This window comes from Maniola hyperantus, chromosome 21 (assembly GCF_902806685.2).
Source record: "Maniola hyperantus chromosome 21, iAphHyp1.2, whole genome shotgun sequence".
NCBI classification, from domain to species: Eukaryota; Metazoa; Arthropoda; class Insecta; order Lepidoptera; family Nymphalidae; genus Maniola; species Maniola hyperantus.
Window position 1 is genome coordinate 10,877,311 of NC_048556.1, and position 21,963 is coordinate 10,899,273.

The 21,963-nt window shown below is 37.8% G+C and overlaps 1 protein-coding gene across 1 annotated transcript in view; it reads left to right on the plus strand.

Moving 5' to 3' along the window:
- Positions 1–393: 393 nt before the first annotated feature.
- Positions 394–21,963, plus strand: part of LOC117992173 (kinetochore protein NDC80 homolog) — a 24,590-nt gene continuing 3,020 nt past the window's right edge. Inside the window, exons 1-10 of the mRNA XM_034979830.2 lie at positions 394–596; positions 1,116–1,296; positions 2,046–2,138; positions 4,225–4,307; positions 5,168–5,357; positions 6,204–6,338; positions 8,278–8,366; positions 8,556–8,674; positions 9,712–9,922; positions 10,454–10,592. Of these exons, the coding sequence (XP_034835721.1) occupies positions 544–596; positions 1,116–1,296; positions 2,046–2,138; positions 4,225–4,307; positions 5,168–5,357; positions 6,204–6,338; positions 8,278–8,366; positions 8,556–8,674; positions 9,712–9,922; positions 10,454–10,592 (1,293 nt within the window). The 5' untranslated portion in view covers positions 394–543. The remainder of the gene's footprint in view (positions 597–1,115; positions 1,297–2,045; positions 2,139–4,224; positions 4,308–5,167; positions 5,358–6,203; positions 6,339–8,277; positions 8,367–8,555; positions 8,675–9,711; positions 9,923–10,453; positions 10,593–21,963) is intronic.

Sequence of the window (21,963 nt, forward strand, 5' to 3'; positions counted from 1 at the left end):
CACCTACTAATAGGTAAAGAATATTGTCTATATAAAAAGAAGTTTTGTAGTTACTATTTTGTTTGCAATTAGCAGTATGACAGTATGAAAACGGAGGCAAATTAAAAAAAATAGGTTGGGAATTCTAGGAATAAACGTAGGTAGGTACGTGATAGAATTTATTGCTTTACGTTTTAAGAATATTCTTAAATAACTATTAACTAAGAATACAAGTTACATTTATCAATCACACATTATGGCTCCGTACCATGATCCTAATACAAGATTAGTTATGTACTTTTCAACTTATATCACTATTAACCGTAAAATCTGTAATCTCTAAAGCACATCACTAGTTAGTAAAAGTTGTCTATGAACATCACTCACAGCTGACAATCTTTTATTTCTCGGTGCTGTCAATTCGAATTTTGAATCTTGGATGTAACGGTAATTTTTTTAAGAACAATAAACTTGTATCTATTTAGTACCTATTTAGTGAAAAAAGAGAGTTGTTTTGCTGAAAACTCGTGATTAGTGTGATGATATATTTACAACTAGACAAAAATGATGCCCACCAGATACGCTCCCGGCCATTCTTCGGCTATACGCAAATCCAGGTAAACTTTGTTTTGGAACCCCAAAACTTTCTTACTCCTAATGTATTTACAGTTAATTGCAATAAATATATAGAATGTTAGTTGATTAATTGTTATCGTGAAATATCGCTCGCTCTGCGGTGAAGAAAAAACTCTCAGAACGCTTAAATTTTTAAATAATCATGATTTTCAAGTTCTAGATTAGTAAGTAGGTAAATATTAGTGCGTGCAAAACAAGTACCTATTTCTGTCTGAAGTTACAACATGACGGTTTGCGCAGGTTATAGACATTAAATAAGGTCATACATAATTCCAGTTCCCAACTGATATCTGTCTTTGCGCTACAATGCACAGTAATTTGCTTCGTATTCAGACTAGGGTTTGGACTAATTGTTTTGTGTTCACTAGATGTAGAGATTTTTGTTTCTAGAAAGCTCAACATAAGATTGTTAATCTCATTATTCATAATCACTTGATGAAGTTTATTTACAGTTTCTAAGAATGATTCAACTAGTTTAAACTACTATCCTCAATTGTCAGGCTTGATAGCAAGCCTTCATTGCTGCCAGTGCGTCGTCAGGGCTCCACGGACCGTACGTCGACGGAGGCTCGGCGTCCTTCGACGACTGGTGCGAGGTCCAGCAGTGCGGAGCCTGCGCGAGGCACAATTGGTGTGCCACGCTTGAGCAAAGATGCTTCTGTCACCAAATTATCTACTGGGGTAATTTATCGCAATAAAATTATAGTAATGAAGCTGTGATGGCCTAGTGGTTAAGATGTCCACCTCCTATTCAGAAGTTCAGAAGTTCAATCTCGGGCAGTTCAACATCTTGGAGCTATAATGGCACCAATTCCGTTGTCTTTGTCTAAACTAAATTTAGAGTATCTGCATCCTTTTCTTTTTAACAATGCTAAAAAGGAACAGAACATGAATTTTACATTTAAAGACTCAAAATTTTAGTGCACGCTACAAATTTAAACAGCAGGCTCGCGACTGTGCCCTAAAATCACGGGTTTTGCCATTTAAAAATTAAATTTAAAACTGTCATACTGCGTCTGTCCTTTTCATATTACATTAGTAAGAAGAGGATGCGAATACTCTAAAATTAGGTTGTGCCAAATACAAATACAAATTCTTTATTGCGAATATGGGTAAACAGTTATAAATGTCGTAATAAACAAAAAGGTACAGCCAAATTCTGCCTATTAGCATGCAATATGTTATGTTATATCCATCCATGATCCATCCATCAGTATTCAGTACCATTATACATTTAAGTAGCTAAAGCTTAATTAGCCATTTACTTATCATTGCTTACAGCCGCACTCAGTCACTAATCGTTACTTAAGATTGTGTTAAAACGAGACGGATTTATGTGAGAGATATAGCTCTATCTCGTTTAACTCAATCTTAAGTGACGATTAAGTGACTCCGAGTGTGAGACGATTAGTGTTTATATCTTTCTCCAGAGGGCGCGCTCTCAGACGGGTGAGTACCGCTACGGGTCGACCACCACGCCGCTACGCAGCAGCCAGTACTCTACACCCACCACTACACCATCGGTAAGTAACATAAATAGATAATCTATATCCATATCCATATACATATCCAGAGCTCAAGTGGCTCCCGATTCGTCTTCGCAGGAATACTCATATTCTTTATCTTCTTTACTGTATACTGTTCAATCCCTCCATTCCTCTTTATCTTAAAGAACGTTTTGAGTACCGATGTGATACACACTCTTTTTCTCTTCGTTCTCAAAATAATCTACGCCTGAAAATTCCTACACACTCCTCTTCTTATTATGCTAAATCATTTACTGTTACCGCTATACTGCTATGGAATTCTCTCCCCTTGGATATCAAACAGTCTCAATCACTATCTATTTTTAAAACAAAATTGAAGCTATTTTATTTATCCTCCATTTGATGTGTTTATTTATTTTTACTTTTATTCCACTTATCTGTCGTCTATTCCTCTCTTATTTACTGTTGTATTTTCATTTATATATATATATACATACGTATATTATGTGTATTTACTTTATTTAATTAGTACACCCCTTCCGCTTTCTTTAATTTTTATAATATCCTCTACCCTAAGGTTGCCTGGAAGAGATCGCTATTTTAGCGATAAGGCCGCCTATTGTACATGCTGTATTTGTTATATGTCTATTGTTTTTGTTTTGGTGTACAATAAAGCATATTTTACTTACTTTTACTTTACTTACTAATATTATAAATGCGAAAGTGTGTCTATCTGGCTGTCTGCTAGCTTTTCACGGCCCAATAGTTCAACCGATTTTGATGATGTTTGGTACAGGTTTAGTTTACATCCCGGAAAATTAAAGAGTTCCCAGGGGATTTTTCAAAAACCTAAATCCACGCAGACGAAGTCGCGGTCATCAGCTAGTTCTCACACAAAACTATAAAAGAAAATAAGTAATGAACTGTTTGCACAAAATCTTATTACAAAGTGATGTCAGTCAGACAGTTTTTATTTTATATCTTAGTAATAGCTTAATATTTTGATCTGAAAATGAATGAAAACAAAACGAAAGTTATGACCAATATAAGTGGTGCCGAGACACCAATTACGCTAGGAGATAAGATCTTGGAATGTGTAAAGGAATTACTTATCTGGGACATATAATCTCGCCTGAAGACCAAACAACAAAAAAACAAACAAAAGAATAGCTTTAGGTTGGAGAAAGTACTGGTCAATAAAGGAAATTTTTAAAAGCAAGGAACTGAGCCTTAATCTAAAGAAAAAAGTTTTCAACACCTGTATCTTTCAAGTATAACATATGCCTGCAAAACCTGGGCACTCAATAAGGCACATAGGGACAGCTTTGAAAGATGCCAGAGAGCAAGAGTCACCGATATACTAACCAGGATCGAGTAGCTGAAGTGGAGGTGGACAGGTCATATGCTCCGATACAGCCACGAAAAGTGGAGTACCCTAGTGACCCAGTGGTACCCGTGACGGGAAAAGAACCAAAGGTTGGCAGCAAAGACGTTGGGAGGACGAGCTGAAACTAACAGCTGGTCCATTCTGGAGTAGGGTGGCACAGGACCGGAAGCACTGGCGAGAGTTGAAGGAGGGCTATGCCGCGAGCCACTCAGGCTGAGATCTATAGAGCGCACTTTGACTTTACTCAGACTTAAGACACTGTTAAAACGAGACAGCGCTACCGCTGGCATAAGTCTGTCTCGTTTTAACGGAAACTTGTGCTTAAGTCTAAGCAAAGTCAAAGTGCGGTCTATAGATTTCAACCTCAGAGTTAAGTGTGTGACGGTTGCCACAGATGCAACTAGATGGCGCTATTCAATCGATAACATTTCAAGACGTAGTCCCGAACAAATGTACCGCCAACAGTACTCGCACTAACGGAGTTTTCTGCAATCTGGACTATGTATAGAAGTTTCAAGATACAACCGTCGGCCCAGCTGGCGCTACCGAGCACAACCGACCGCTCGGTGGGAGATCTCCCTTTGGCACGGACGAGCCTGCACACCGCTCCCGTACAAGAGACTTTTTGTGATGCAAACAACTGTAATATACTTAACTAAAAAATTTGTACACTCTGAAATAAAGGCTATTTTTGTTTTATTTTTATTTTATTTTAGTAGCTTATTATTATTGCAGAGGACTCCTGAGGACAGACTCAGCCGCAACTGGGAGACCTGCCTCGAGAGGGCGTTAGCATTTGTCACTGTCAAGGACAAAAGGTAAACCTCAGAACAAATACCTTTAGAAGTAGCCCTAATGTGACTCTTACTGTTAAAACGAGATAGCTAAATGCATTTAAGCTCTTATTAGAACGTGACAAAATGATTGTTTTTGTCCTTATCGCCGTGGCCACTTTTTTTTTGTTTGTCAAAATGTATTTGTATGTGAGATCTTGACAAACAACGTAAAGTGAGGTTGAACTATGTCGATTCAAGTATTTTAAAGAAATAATTGATTTGTTTTGTTGTTTTTTGCTTTTAAAGTTCAAAAGCTCTTAAATAAACTTGTGCAATGGTGGGTTGCAGTATAATACTACGCTACAATAGCCGAAGATAAAGTTGGTGATTCCGGGAAGCGAAAGTTGACGTGCTCGCGCCGTCTCATCAACCAATCGCGTGCACCCGCCATTCGCCAGCCAATCGCGTCAATACTCAAGTTGTTTGGCGAGCACTGTAATAATTGGGTATTTGACTCCAATTTTTTCATTACTTTATTATAAACTAGGATAAAAATAATGACGTAAACTGAAAAAACTAATTAAATCGATCAAATAATAAAAAAGTTATAAGCATTTAAATATTTCTGATTAGACAGAGATAGCAATAGAGAATTATGACGTCATTTTGACAAATGCCATAGTAGCTTCGTGCGGTTTCATATAAATTTTCGTTTTGCGAGAAAGCGATAGAAGACCCTCCCACTCCAAAATTAAAATGCCTGTAACTTTGTAAATCTTTGTTGGAATTTAATATTTTTTTCAGCGTACGTCATTATTTTCATCCTAGTTTATAATAAAGTAATAATATTTATCAAATTCAAAAGTAGTAAAATACCCAATTGTTTGATGTTGTGCCATCAGGCAGATATCGAACGTGGCGTGGCAGCGCGCGGAGCAGACGCGCGTGTCCGCGGCGCTGGGCGCGCGCGGGATGGCGGGCGCGCCGCTCCTGCGTCCGCTCACCATCGCGCGCTTCATCGACATCGTGAACGACCTGCTGGCCTCCATCATAGGCGACGTCAAGCTCTCCAACGAATCCTACGTCACCAAGGTAGCCGACGTACAGTATGCGGCAGAAAATAATGTGCATCCGCCCTTAGATAACATTTGGGCTTTGTAGAGCGTTGTCTCCGTCACTCATACCTATGTGACGTTTTGTCGGTGTCAACGACAGAGACAATGCTCTACATATCCGCTATCACCTTCTTAAGGTCGATATATAGTATTTTCTGCAGCGTATACTGTAATAGTTTGACGATCTCTCTGGCGCGGCGCAGTGGTGAGCGCTGTGGTGAGTTCTCGGTTTACATTTTATATAATTTGAAATTTTTTCATCTCTAAATTTCCTTTAGTCTGGTCTGGTGGGAGGTTTCGGCCGTGGCTAGTTACCACCATACTGGCAAAGCCGTGGCGCTAAGCGATTTAGCGTTTCTGCATGATGCCGTGTAGAAACCAAAGTGTAGGTTTAATATAAACTGCCATACCCCTTCCGGGTTAGCCCGCTTTCATCTTAGACTGCATTACTGTGGGGGTTGTTGATAATGATACAATTGCTAAACTGATAAAATACTGTATTTCCTTCGATAGCTGTTTGATAATAATTTTTAATGATATAATAATATGATATTGATTATGAGTGTGGCTCGCGTCGCGATCCGTGGTGCACTGTTAGGCGCCAGCACGAGGTCTGCGAAAAGTGCTGACGCCGCACAGGTCAGTGTTCGGTACACTAATTGTGTCCCGAACAATTACCACTTCCCACCAGGTGAGATTGCAGTCAAGGGGTAACATATATCTGAATAAGAAGAAAAAAACACTAGTGAGATAACCCTAAATAACTATATTTTCACCCCCTGGCATGGTCTGAAAACCGAATCCTGAATCCATTTGCCCACAGTTGCCGCACCTGGCTAAAAGACTGCTGTACCCCAGCCCAGTGTCCAAGTCGTGGCTGAGGACTGTCAACACCCTCCACGCCTTCCCACAGGCTCTGGCACTCATCGGGTACCTTTTGGACTTGGCCACACACTGTGTAAGTCCATGTTTGTGTTTATGTGTATGTATGTATGTATATACTTTATTGCACCACAGAAACACAAATGACAGGTTACAAAAAGAAATCTTAATAAGTAGGTACAAAAAGGCGGTCTTATCGCTAAATAGCGATCTCTTCCAGACAACCTTAACGCTAGGGAAAAAACGAACAAATGGACAATGGGAGGTGGTGTAAAATAAACCTAAATACCAATAGCTAAATAAACTAAACCATATAATAAGAATATAAAATACATATTGTTAATACACTAATACATACAAATAAAGTATAATAGACATACATAAGACTACATAGATATATATACACATATAGATTTAAATAATAAACTATGCCGTTACTGATGATAGCAAAGAGATAGGTAATGATCTTTGACGTCAATTTTAAATTTGTTAAGGGATTCAGCACGATGGATTTGCGAGGGAAGCTCGTTCCATAAACAGATAGCAGTGACCGTGAAGGAATTCTTAAAGTATTTTGTCCGATGTGTAGGTGGCGCTAGAATGAGTTTTCCCGCTGATCGTAAAACTCTATCTGGTCTGTCATGGCCTAGAAATTTGAAATTTTCTTTTAAATAACTTGGAGTCATTGGATTGAACAATACACAGTACAGAAGAGAAACAATGTGCAGATTCCGGCGAAAGCGAATGGGTAACCATTTGAGCTTTGAACGAAATTCGGAGACATGGTCATATTTGCGCAAGCCAAATATAAACCTAATAGCAAGGTTTTGAATTCGCTCAAGTTTATTAAGTTGGTCCTCGGTTAAATCAATGTAGCTTGCGTCTGCATAATCGAGAATAGAGAGCAGTAAAGATTGAGCTAACATAATCTTAGTAGGAATGGGAAGCAAAGAACGTAGGCGCCTGAGAGAACCCATGGCAGCAAAGGTCTTTCTACTGAGTTCCTTTAATTGATGAGACCACGAGAGAGTAGTGTCCAAGTAGACACCGAGATTTTTCACAGTAGCACTATAAGGTATAACAACACCATTTAATGTAAGTATTGGTAGATTATCCCAATCAACCCTCGAAATCAAGCCAGCACCACCAATAATAATAGCCTGGGATTTACAAGGATTCACTTTTAAACCATAACTCTTACTCCATTCACTGACAGCCGCCAGGTCCCTATTAATAGTACAAATAGCAGAGGGCAAGTCTTCGAGAGTTGACTGAGTGTACACTTGGAGATCGTCTGCGTACATGTGATAGAGAGAAGTAATGATTTGGGAAATTGAATTAATGAAGATAGCAAAGAGTAAAGGAGACAACACGCCACCTTGAGGAACCCCAGCACGCAATTCGCACCAAGATGAAAACATACCTTCGATGCGAATACGCTGCCGCCGCCCACTGAGGTAACTCTGAAACCAACCAACCACTGATGGAGATATGTTAATGGAACGTAACAGACTCAGCAAGATGTCAAAATCGACGGAATTAAATGCATTGCTAAAATCCAGCAATACCAACACAGTGAGCTGTTTATTATCCATGCCCCGTCGAATGTCGTCGGTGACTTTTACTAGCGCTGTAGTCGTACTATGGCCCGACCGGAAACCAGACTGAAGGGGATTTAGAAGGCAATTTCTGTTTAGGAATAGGTACAATTGGTGGAAAACTAGCTTCTCAAGAACTTTAGATAGAAATGGGAGAATTGAAATAGGGCGAAATTCAGAAAAATGTGAGGCATGAGCCTTTTTTGGGAGAGGAATAATTTGAGCACTTTTCCAAGCTTCAGGAAATTTAGACGTTGAGATAGATACATTTAAAATATGTGTTAGAACAGGAATAACAACGTCAAGGATAGGTAAGATCATATTACGACTAACGCTATCATTTTATTTATCCATACTCTATTTCCTTTTCTATTAATATATTTTCGATTTTGATCAATAAATGAATGTTGTTTTCAGCAAATGCCAATGTCGGACGACTGGCTGTTCATCAGTCGGGACGAGGTGTCGTGCCTCCGCCGCGACTATCTCAACAAGTGTTGGATACGGTACGCCTCTCCCCTTGCCATTGTTAATATTATGTCTATTCAAAGTCCATTATGAAGTCCCGCAAATTTAAATTTGTAGATTGCACTAAAATTTAGTCATTAAAATTCATTTCCCTTCCTTTTTTAGCAATATTAAAAAGAAAAAGAGGCAGATACTTCCAAATTTAATTCAGAGAAATTTTTGTACAGATTTCAAGATCCGCCGGGCAACGATTTTAGGGATCTGAACGAAGACTACCTGCGCGGCCTGCGCGCGCTCTTCGGAGATGACGACGACAAGATTCTGCAGCTGGAACAGGAAATCAAAGGTGAACTTGCGGCTCCCAAGCAAAGCTACCTTCAATCCAGAAGAATAGTGAATAGGCATCTTCTAGGTTTACGGGAGCGGTGTGCAGGCTCGACCGTGCTAAAGGGAGATCTCCCACCGAGCGGTCGGTTGTGCTCGGTAGCGCCAGCTGGGCCGACGGTTGTGTCTTGAAACTTTTTATAGTCCAGATTGCAGAAAACTCCGTTAGTGCGAGTACTGTCGGCGGTACTTTTGTTCGGGACTACGTCATGAAATGCTATCGATCGAATAGCGCCATCTAGTTGCAATTGTGGCAACTGGCAAGCGCGCTCCACCTTAGGCTGCATCATCACTTGCCAGCAGGTCTGATTGCAGCCAAGCGCTGGTCTATAAATTAAAATAAATTATAAAGGACTTGTTTTCGGGTTGGAGTCGGACGTCTTAACCATTAACTACACTATCCACAGAGAAAAGTTAATGTAGGGCTCTCCCTGTTACGTACTCGTATACAAATGACAAACACAAAAACTCTTGGGCGTTAAGCATTTTGAGCCACCAACCAATCAGAAATGAACCTGTTTTCAAATTGGATTTCGAATGATTTTTGAAAACAGGTTCCCTAATAGAGTAACTACGGAAAACATAGGTTCGTTTGTGATTGTCACTCAAAATGGTTAACCCCCCACTGAGTTTTTTGTTTCTGTCATTTGTATGGCATAACGTAACAGAGAGAGCGCTGTACTAACTTCTCTCCGTGAATAGAGTACAGACTATCAGCTCTAAATGGGATCGTATAGCGCAGGACCGAGATAAATGGACATCTTTGGAGGAGGCCTTTAACCAACCTGGGGTCCTTACATGAATAGTAATAATAATCCTAACAATACTAACAACTAAATTATAAGTTCAACTAACCAACTAACAAAACATAGATAATTTAAACTATTGTAAAAATGTAAGGAATAAAAGGCTTTTTTATTTTTATTTTATTTTATTTATTTTATATCAGCTCTATAGTATACAGCTCAAGAATGAGGTCGTATGATATTATGGTTCTAGAATACGACCGGCGGCTCGAAGATACAGAGGAGCTGGCGGCGCGGGCGGAGGAGGCGCGGCGCGTGGAGCGGCGCGACGCGCTGCTGGCCGCGCTGCGCAGTGTGCGAGGCGCGCGGCGCGGCGTGGCGGCCGATGTGGCGGCGCTGCGGACCGCGGGCCGCGACCACGCGGAGCAGCTGCGGGTGCTGGATTCGGAGATCGAACGCGCAAGGTGCGTTTTTAACCAACTTCAAAAAAAGAGGTTTTCAATTTGTCGGAACCTTTTTTTTTATTTTTTACTAGCTTATGCTCGCGACTTCGTCCGCGTGGACTAAAAAATTTCAAAACTCTATTTCACCCCCTTAGGAGTTGAATTTTCAAAAATCCTTTCTTAGCGGATGCCTACGTCATAATAGCTATCTGCATGCCAAATTTCAGCCCGATCCGTCCAGTAGTTTGAGCTGTGCGTTGATAGATCAGTCAGTCAGTCAGTCAGTCATTCAGTCAGTCAGTCACCTTTTCCTTTTATATATATAGATGTATGTTCCCCGATTTCTCGCTTGGACACTGATTTTCAAAAATCCTTTCTTAGCGGATGCCTATGTCATAATAGCTATCTGCATGCCAAATTTCAGCCCGATCCGTCCAGTGGTTTGCTGTGCGTTGATAAATCAGTCGGTCACTTTTTCCTTTTATATATTTACATGTCATAGCTCAACCAAGTCTAAAATGGTGGATTTGATTGTGTGAATATGATCGGCAGTGCGGCAATCGAGCAACTCCGTGTGGAGTTGGAGCAGCAGCCGATATCCGTGGAGGAGCGCACCGCCCTGCTGGACGAGGTGGACTACGCCACCAGAGTGCACGACAGCAAGCGAGCGCTGGCCAAGCAGATCTCTAAGGTGACTCTTATTAAATAAACTATGTGACGTTGTAAATTTTGAACTACTAATTAGCGTTTCGCTTTTAATTAAAATCTATTTTGTTCAAAGTATGTTGGTGCCACCTAGCATCAAGGTGCAGAACTACGCGTGGGTCGATGTTCAGAGTTCATTCGAGCCACAATAGATGGCGTTTGCTTCGTTGTCAATTGTCGTAAAAATAAAACAAAATAATTAAATAAAACCATAATATCATTTGTTTATTGTTAAGTCATTAACAAAACGGTTCTTATAATATATCCTTAGGTTCCGCAAATATTCAAAAATGAATTGGCTTTATGATCAAACTAAATGAGAGCGGCCACACTCGGGTTGCGTCAGGCAACACCGATTGGTGAGATTTAGAATTTTCCTGGAGTCAACATGTGAAGACGAATTTTTTTCGTTCCAGGAAAATCTCACTTCTTTTCGCCCATGGCTTCGCCTGGAAAAATACAATAGTCATAAATTTTAGTCATCCTAACGTATTTTCAATGTTTCATCAGTTATGGTGAGTGAAAAATCAAGTAATGTGGATTCGACAAAATGGCGGTTTGGTTAGAGAAAATCCTAATCTCATGATTTCTTTCAGTTCCAGTTATTTTAACTTCCCAAATAAATGAGGATAATGGGTTGTGGGTGGACTTCTGAAAACCATTGGTGGCCAGGAGTTCAATAGGTGAGTTGTGTTTGATCGGGAAAATTCCACGTGTCGAAATTTTCACACAGCACAAATTATAATCTTGTTTTTCTTTGTTACAGGGTTTACGTTTACGTTTACGTTTACGTTTACGTTTACGTTTACGTTTACGTTTACGTTTTACGTTTAGCTTCAGTTTTCCGTTTTAGTTTTCCGTTTGCGTTTTCGGTTTTCGTATTTATTTCTTTTGCACATTCACGTTGACAACTTAATTGCTATGGATAAGACTTGGTGAAAATCTTTGTAATGAAACATTTCGGTTGTGAAGAATCAAATAAATTGAGTTTTGGATCTTGGCCGATGCCGTCCAGCTACCTTGCAGTCTTCGCACTTACAAGTAAGCAAATGTTTGTATCCTGAAACAGTTTAGTGAACCTTCTTAGTGTATGTGTACAGTAAGAACCCTGTCTTTACTACTGAGCTTTTATTTTGAAACAATTTTATGAATTTTACTGTGTCATTGTCTATTCCATGCCAATGGCATCTTAAATTTAAAACATAGATTTTATGTACTATCTACCTAAGGCATTCTAATGTATCTAAATTAAGTCTTGGCATTAAGCTAGAATAACTAAGCATTATTAGCCATCATTCTGTATTAAGCGACCCCGGTAAAAGTTACATTAAAAACAATTTTGCCTAACATCTAGCAAATTTCATTTATAACACCTCATATGCATTACAAGGGAGTCGACGGCTAGCTTCTATTCTTTACTAGGTAGATAGATCAAGTAAAGTAAATTATTATTTTCCTCTAATCTTTGTAAGGTGGTAGATTATTCCGTATCCGGGTATATTTCTATTCCGCCCGATTTATCACCCTTACAAATGGCGCCCGAACGTTTTTTTATATAGTTATTTCAGTATATTTTGAGAAATTTTGTGAATTTTATGAAATGTACTCCGCTGATTGTACAATTTTCTAAGTAGTGACACATTGCAAAGAGCACTAAGCTGTTTTTATGGTTAACTAACTAAATAATAACTAATAGTTAGAAATTTTGTTTGATAGTTTAAGTAATTTTCTGAGTATAGTCCAACATTTTTTTTTCTTACTTAATCAACACTTTATAAATGGTGTTTATGCCGTTCAATTATGTTATTTGACTTACCTTGGAGGTGTATAAGTGAATGTTTGCCTTCAGTTTAGTAATAAACATTGCTTAACTGAGTTGTTGTTGGGTATTGCTTTCAATAGTAAGTACATCTTATGTTTGAAAATTCCGGTAACTTAGTATAATTAAAGTTTTGAAACGCTATGTCCTGTTAACTAGTTACACACATACATTTATAAATACTAAGAGTTACAACTTGTGAAACTAAATATATAAACTATATTCAGAGATTACATTAAGTTCAAGTATGAAGTTATGAACAATTTTTTTTTTCAGTGACTTGATACTTCATTATTTTGTTGAAATTTTGTTTAGAGCAGTGTTAAGGTTATGATAAAAGCTACTTCACACACAAAACATGTTAAGTTTAATTGAATGCTGGTAGTTTAAAGTGACATTTAGAAACAGATTTTGTTGTATTTTAGGTTATGTGTTAAAAGTGTAAAGTAACAGCCATCAAACCATTGCACAATCTCTTTGTTTTTTTTGAAAGATAATAAGCTAGTCAGAGTTCATTGCAACTTTGCTGCCTGTTTACTTTTGTAATTGTAAAGGTTGTAACACACTGTGTACTCATAAAGGTGATACTGCACCTTACAATCATTTATTCAATTTTGGGAAGTTTATTTTGTTATATTTTGTTTACTATAGTAATAATATGTGCTTGTATTATTAACAATATTTTGGAATAGGAACATAATTGATAAAATAGTTAGGATAGACTTAAGAATATTGTTTTTGTTGTGTATTTTGCTTGTGTATATTTAATAGTTTAAATAACTTCTTTTGTGTTTGTGTTTAACAAATTGGTATAAGGCTAAACATAGACAGTTACACAAGCTCGATATTTTGTTAAATGTGTTTTGACTTAACACAATGGAACAGACTTTTGCCCAGTTTCATTCACTTTTGAAGGACGAATTGTGTTATGAGGTATCCATTCGTTCCGAAACTCCAGCACCTACAGTGCTAGGTTTAAAGAAACAGTTAAAACAATTAATTCAGGAAATTCCTTCTGAATCAATTTTAGAGACGGATTTCTCTTCTGAAAGTGAGTTAGGGGTTATTACTAAAAAACTTCAAGACTTAGAAGATTTATTAAAAAAGTGTTCTGACACTAAAGATAGACATGCCCTCTGTAGGTCTAAAGCTTTAGCTTCACATTTGTACTTTAGAATTTTAAGAATACAGTGTTCCGAACTCAGCTTAATAAGTAGGAAGAGTGAATTACATACAAAGTTGCAGAGTTTGATTTCCAGATTAGATGCTGACAATGAGTCGTCTCACGACGAATCACTGGATTCCGAGAGTACCGCCGTTGACTGCACTGGTGATAAAAATGTGGCCAAGTGGAAGTTAAATTTCAACGGACAGGGTGATCCGCGCAGTTTCATCGAACGCGTTGAGGAATATAAAAGATCTTATGGCGTTTCAGATGAAAAATTATTTGTTTCTGCATTTCATCTTTTTACAGGCCGAGCATTGTTATGGTACAGAGGCAACAAATGTCAAGTTTCGTCTTGGTCAGAATTGAGAACTTTATTTTTAGAGGAATTTGATGCAGTAGATTATGACTACAGGTTGCTAGGTGAAATTCGAGCAAGAACACAAGGCTCTGAAGAACCTGTGTCTATCTATTTCGCTATAATGTTTTGCATGTTTTCAAGGTTGTCAACACCACTTTCCGAAGAACAAAAGTTACAAATTTTATTACATAATATTCGCCCTTTTTACTCAGAACAATTAGCTCTTGTTGACATTAAGTCTGTCGCAATGTTGAAGGAAAAGTGTCGCAAACTAGAGGCTGCGAGGCAGCGTTCCGCCTTATTTTCTGAGCCTACTAACAGTAAGGCAACTTTAAGTTCAGAGTTTGCTTACAAACAAGTGACAAAACAGATAAACACACTTTCAGTCACACCTGCACCTAAGGTTGATACAAGTAAAGGCACTAATTTTACGAAAACAAATAAACAACTATGTTACAAGTGCGGCAAGGGTAACCATTCCTTTAAATTTTGCAGGACAGTTCCGAAATTTATTAGATGTTTTTCGTGTGGACGTCAGAACTTTACAGTAAAGACATGTCCAAGTTGTAGTAAAAAGGCGACTAGTAAACCCGCTCCGGACAAAAATTCAAAAACTAATTAGTAAGAACTGTGCAGAGACACAAGTAAAGAACTTGGTCATTAACAACAAAACATCCCTTTTACCTGACACAGTTCTGTATTCAGTGGATAAACGAGACTTTAGGCCACATTTAAAGGTTTTTGTTGACGGTTTTGAGATTACAGGTTTACTAGATTCCGGTGCTTGCGCGTCAATTTTGGGTAACCAGGCGCACAAGGTTTTTTTGAGATTCGGTTATAAATTGCATAGCAGTATTGATACCACATTTTCAGTGGCAAATGGAGACAAACTTGATTGCATGGGTTATATGTTTATTCCGATTACTTATAATTCCGTAACTCACATAATAAAATTTTTTGTAGTACCCTCTATAATAGCGGATGTTATTTTTGGCTGTGACTTTTGGAAAACATTTCAGTTAGCCCCTGGCATTTTTGATAATTTAGAATTAATTAAGGCACCTTCTCAATTTTACAATATTTGTGCGATTGATAATAACAAATTCATACCATCACTTCTTTTGAAAACTTATCATCTCAACAGAAAGAATTAGCCCAAGTCTGTAGTAAATAAATTTTTAGATATTTCTTCAACGAAAATTGGATTGGGTAGAACAAAATTAATTGAACATGTTATTGACACGGTGATGCCTTGCCAATAAAAATAAAACAATATCCACTTTCTCCCGAAAAGAAGGAAGCTTTAAGTAAAGAGTTAGATAGGATGCTGGAAATGGACGTAGTTACTCCGAGTGAAAGCCCTTGGAATAACCCAGCAATTTTAGTGAAAAAGGCAAATGGAGACTGGAGATTTTGCCTAGATTGCAGGAAATTAAATTCAGTGACAAAGGGGGATTCATACTCAATACCGTACATTCCACAAATTCTAGATAGCTTGAAAGAGGCAAGGTTTTATCATCGATTGATTTAAGTTCAAGTTTCTGGCAAATTCCGTTAGCTCACGACTCTCAGGAAAAAACCAGTTTTACAGTTCCTGGTAGAGGGTTATTCAAATTTAAAGTCATGCCGTTTGGCCTATGCGGTGCACCAGCACGACAGCAGAGGTTAATGGACCAGTTATTTAATCAAAATTTTTGTAGTGATATTGAAAATGGAATAGTATTTTGTTATATAGATGATATTGTTATTTGTTCTGCTGATTTTGAAACCCATTTAATTTTATTAAACAGAGTTCTGGATAAACTAAAAATGGCTCAACTATCCATAAATTTTGATAAATGTAATTTTTTTAGAAACTCTTTGAAATATTTAGGGTATATAGTGGATGAATTTGGTTTACGCACAGATCCTGGAAAAGTTGCCGCAGTTTTGAACTTTCCGACCCCAAAAACTGCACAGGAGGTAAAGATTTTCCTAGGCACTTGTTCTTGGTACAGGCGCTTTATTAGGAATTTTTCAACCATCGCTGCACCACTCAATAGACTAACGAGTAAAGGAAAGAACGCACCTAAATTTGAGTGGAGCGAACAGGCAGAGGTAGCATTTAATACATTGAAGAATGCGTTGGTAACCGCACCTGTTCTTGCGGTACCGAATTTTGAAAAACCATTCAAAATACATTGTGATGCTTCTGCATATGGTGTTGGCGGTATGCTAACGCAAGAAACCGATGGTTGCGATCATCCCATTGCGTATGTCAGTAGGAGCCTAAATAAAACGAAAGGAATTACAGCGCGACGGAACGCGAGGCTCTAGCTGTGATTTTTGCAGTGGAGAAATTTCAGGCTTATTTTGGTTCCAAGCCAGTCACAATTATCACAGACCATGCATCCCTAAAGTGGTTCTTAAATTTAGAAAATCCCTCAGGACGACTCGCCAGATGGGGTTGTAGATTATCACAGTATAATTTTGTTATCGAACATAGGAAGGGTTGTGATAATGTAGTTCCGGATACCTTGTCGAGACTCATACACGTAGATGTAGTTGGTGATCGTAATGATAACTCTAGTCAACAAGTTTTGGTAGATGACTGGTATGACAAAACATTTAATGGCTGTAAAATCAATCCAGCAAATTTTCCGAATTTTTGTATTTTGAACGATAAACTATATCGTTACAGTAAATGTAAATACCAGCTTCTCAGTGAGTTCGACTGGAAAGAGGTAGTCCACAAGAACGACATCCTTAGCATTATGCAACAAAACCATGCAGATGCAACTGCAGGTCATTTTGGTGTGTTCAAAACTCATCGCAGATTATCCCTCAGATATTTTTGGCGTGGTATGTATAAGGACGTGGTTGAGTACGTTAAGAATTGTGATACTTGCTCTGCGTATAAACACACGACATCAGCCACTCCAGGTCTGCTATGGGAAGCCTAAAGTCTGCGAGAGACCTTTTCAGGTCATTTCGGCTGATTTAGTCGGACCTTTGCCTAGGTCTAAATCAGGATTTACATTTCTTTTTGTGGTGACGTGTTGTTTTTCGAAATATACAATGTTGTTTCCGTTACGGCGTGCCACAGGTGCCGCTGTTGTTAAAGCGCTAGAGAATTTTGTATTTTTGAACCATAGTGTTCCAGAGACTGTGATTGTGGACAATGGGTCCCAATTTACAGGATCTGAATTCCGTAATCTCATTAAGCGTTATAATATTCCGAAATTACACTACACACCACTGTACACTCCGCAAGTTAACCTTGTTGAGAGGTACAATAAGGTTGTTATGACTGCTGTAGCCGCTTTTGTGAAAGATAACCACAGGTCCTGGGACGAAAACCTGTACAAGGTCCAGTTCGCCATAAACAGTGCGGTTAATGAATCCACTGGATTCTCCCCGTTCTTCCTTGTCCACGCTAGAGAACCGGTCTTAAATGGTTCCTTCTATAAGGACACGGATAAGGAGTACGAGGCCGGAATTCCAAGGGAGGAATACGCAGGAAAGTTTGGATCTTTGGAGGACATATTTGGTCAGGTTAGGAGAAATTTGTTTCAGGCTCATGCAGAGTATGCAACGCATTACAACTTAAGGCGTAGGTCTGCAAGCTATTCTGTTGGGGATATAGTGTGGAAAAAGACCTATCCACAAAGCGACGCTACAAATTTTTTCGCAGCTAAGCTGGCACCTAAGTATGAAAAGTGCAGGGTTGTCAAGGTTTTGTCACCTTTGGTTTACGAACTAGTTAGAGTAGCTGACAACCACCCAATAGGCACTTGGCATATTAAGGATATTAAGAAGTAGATATTTGCCATTACTTAGTTTGGTCTAAACTGTTTGAATATTTAAGTTATCAATATTCAATTAGGAATTTGAATGAGTGTAGTGATGTTCTGAGTTAACAGTTACATTACCATGGTTCAGTTGAGGAGGAATGTAGTGGATGTATGTAGGGATGAATATGTGATGATTGGAATGCTTGTGGTAGACCAACCGGTTGAGAAAGTAAAAATGCAAATATCGTACTTTGGGGATAACGAAAAGGGGGGGTTTTGTGTTTTGTTTTCGTTTTCCTTCTAGATAATGGATCATTTCTGTTATTTTTCCGATTCTGTTCCGAGATCTATTTTCTAGGAGAGTTATTTCGTTTTTTTTTTCTCATATTCCGATTTTGATTCGGTTTTATTTTTCCGAATGGGATAGAGAACGGTTGCCATATCAGATGGACCCGTTCACAACCAGATTTTCCGTATTTGTTGAGTAACAAATATTACGATGGTAGTTTAAAAGAGTGAACCACCGTAGGCCTAGACGCATTCTATCAGTCAGCTGAAGAATGATGCCAAGATGTTTCCACTCAAGTGTCTTAGACACCATGAAGTTTTTTTTGTATATATTCTTTTTAGAAGTTAGGGTTGTGTAGTTAAGTATAATGTATAAAACCTTACACTGTTTTCAGTATATTTATTTTGTTAGACAATTTTCCTTGTTAGTAGTAGATGTGCGTTCACGCGTAACTTCTGTGTTTTTTTTTGTTTGTTTGTTTCAGGCAAATTGTTAGTAGTTGTTGGATGACGCTGAGGGCAGCGTGGTTCAACCTGTTGAACCTTTTCGTAGGAGGGGAAGTATTGTGACGTTGTAAATTTTGAACTACTAATTAGCGTTTCGCTTTTAATAAAAATCAATTTTGTTCAAAGTATGTTGGTGCCACCTAGCATCAAGGTGCAGAACTACGCGTGGGTCGATGTTCAGAGTTCATTCGAGCCACAATAGATGGCGTTTGCTTCGTTGTCAATTGTCGTAAAAATAAAACAAAATAATTAAATAAAACCATAATATCATTTGTTTATTGTTAAGTCATTAACAAAACGGTTCTTATAATATATCCTTAGGTTCCGCAAATATTCAAAAATGAATTGGCTTCATGATCAATCTAACTGAGAGCGGCCACACTCGGGTTGCGTCTGGCAACACCGATTGGTGAGATTTAGAATTTTTCTGGAGTCAACATGTGAAGACGAATTTTTTCGTTCCAGGAAAATCTCATTCTTTTTCGCCCATGGCTTCGCCTGGGAAAATACAATAGTTATAAATTTAGTCATCCTAACGTATTTCAATGTTTCATCAATTATGGTGAGTGAAAAATCAAGTAATGTGGATTCGACAAAATGGCGGTTTGGTTAGAGAAAATCCTAATTTCATGATTTCCCTTTCAGTTCCAGTTATTTTACCTTCCCAAATAAATGAGGATAATGGGTTGTGGGTGGACTCCTGAAAACCATTGGTGGCCAGGAGTTCAATAGGTGAGTTGTGTTTGATCGGGAAAATTCCACGTGTCGAAATTTTCACACAGCACAAATTATAATCTTGTTTTTCTTTGTTACAGGGTTTACGTTTATGTTTACGTTTATGTTTACGTTTATGTTTACGTTTATGTTTACGTTTATGTTTACGTTTTACGTTTACGTTTTACGTTTAGCTTCAGTTTTCCGTTTTAGTTTTCCGTTTGCGTTTTCGGTTTTCGTATTTATTTCTTTTGCACATTCACGTTGACAACTTAATTGCTATGGATAAGACTTGGTGAAAATCTTTGTAATGAAACATTTCGGTTGTGAAGAATCAAATAAATTGAGTTTTGGATCTTGGCCGATGCCGTCCAGCTACCTTGCAGTCTTCGCACCTACAAGTAAGCAAATGTTTGTATCCTGCAACAGTTTAGTGAACCTTCTTAGTGTATGTGTACAGTAAGAACCCTGTCTTTACTACTGAGCTTTTATTTTGAAACAATTTTATGAATTTTACTGTGTCATTGTCTATTCCATGCCAATGGCATCTTAAATTTAAAACATAGATCTTATGTACTATCTACCTAAGTCATTCTAATGTATCTAATTTAAGTCTTGGCATTAAGCTAGAATAACTAAGCATTATTAGCCATCATTCTGTATTAAGCGACCCCGTTAAAAGTTACATTAAAAACAATTTTGCCTAACATCTAGCAAATTTCATTTATAACACCTCATATGCATTACAAGGGAGTCGACGGCTAGCTTCTATTCTTTACTAGGTAGATAGATCAAGTAAGTAAAAATTATTTTTTTTCCTCTAATCTTTGTAAGGTGGTAGATTATTCCGTATCCGGGTATATTTCTATTCCGCCCAATTTACCACCCTTACACAGTCAGTCAGTCACCTTTTTCTTTTATATATTTAGATTAGGAATTAGGATTAGGATAATATAATTATTATGTTACTAGCTGCCCCGACGAACTTCGCACCGCCTACAGTCGATTCTTTTTCAGGACATTTTTTAAATTTTTCTCTCCATAAGAACCATCCCCGTACTTCAAGGAATATTATCAAAAAGAATTAGCGAAATCGGTGCAGCTGTTCTCGAGATTTGCGATCAGCAACACATTCAGCGATTCATTTTTATATAATAATATAGAGATTTACTATTTGTTGTCAGATTTGTCAATGCTGAATTATGTTGTATTTTAGTGACTCAAGACATTCCTTTTAGAAGAAAACAAGGAAAATAAAATGAATGTCCCAATATACGTACCACTGAAATCCAACATGATGCTGCAACATTCAATTCCGTACTAAATATTGAAAGGTCTACCCATACCATACTTGTAAGTTGTTATGCTATGTTTTTTGCATACATTCTATATAGATAATACTCACAATATATTTACGTTGATTGTATGTTTATTAATTCCAGAAATGAAATGGAGAGCTTCAATAGTTCTGCGTCGAATGATACATCTAATGTGACTGTTGAAACAGAAAATGATACATATTGTGTTTATGTGTGTAGTGGGCTTTTAGAGGGAAATTGAATTGTACCTACTTTATTTGTTAATTGTACTTATAAAAATAAAATTTTCATTTTTGAGATCAAAGTGGAATTTATTTAGACTTTTTTATACACAAGTAGATGGTATATATAGTTTTAGTCGCTACTAATAGATAAGTGTAGGCAACAAAATTTATTTTCACAGACAAACGAATGTGTAATCATGTGTTCCTAATAGGTAATCCGCCAGCACAGAGAATTCAACTCCTAGAGTACGCATATACAAGGATTTACATGAAAACAAAATCGTAAAATGTTGGCGGGGGACAGGGGAGAATGCTTTGTTGTGATTGGTGGACTGACTAATAAAAACAATGTGCGGAATGAGGGTACCGAACGGGCGTGGGCGATGATTCATTTAAAATTCCGTGGGATCACCACGATTTAGCAATGCAATTCCTTAGGTACAGCATCAGGGTCGAGAAGTGGGTCTTCGAGTTCAATGATAAAGTCTTTACTTGGTAGATATAGGTACCTACCTCTCAATATCAATTTATAACCGACAGTTTCAAAATCCCATAAGTTTTGGTGGTCATGTCCCCTGCAGCATCAGGATTGAGGAGTTGAAATCCACATTTTATATAGGACAATGTTGCAAAGTTTCTTTATCAATTAAAAAAAATACGCAAATCGGTTCAGAAATCTCGGAGATTTCTGTGTACATAGGTAGAAAAACACAACTCCTTTTTTAAAAGTCGGTTAAAAAAGTATCCTTTGTTAATTCTCTACTTGTCTGTAAAAGTCCCGTCAAAATAGGTTCTGCCGTTCCGAAGATTAGCCCGTTCAAACTTCAAACAGACAGACAGACAGACAGTTTTTAAAACATTTGATTCAGCTGTTATGGTACAGTTCAAATAACAATATTATGAGCTTGCGGTAGTTATTTCGAAATTACAGACAGACACTTCATAGAAGTATGGATTTCTATAATATAATATAAGTACACGTTGTACTGTTGTTTATACACGCTGAGGTAGTAGTTACCTAATAGGTATGTATGTAAGTGAGATTTTATAGTATTCATCAAAAGATAAGTAGGTAATCATTATCATTCAAAAAAAATTTAAAAATATCTATTTCAGTAGGTAAAACAATTTCACATAGTGCGTAGTAATTGGGACCATCCCAGTAACTGTTTTAGTATTGCTACGAG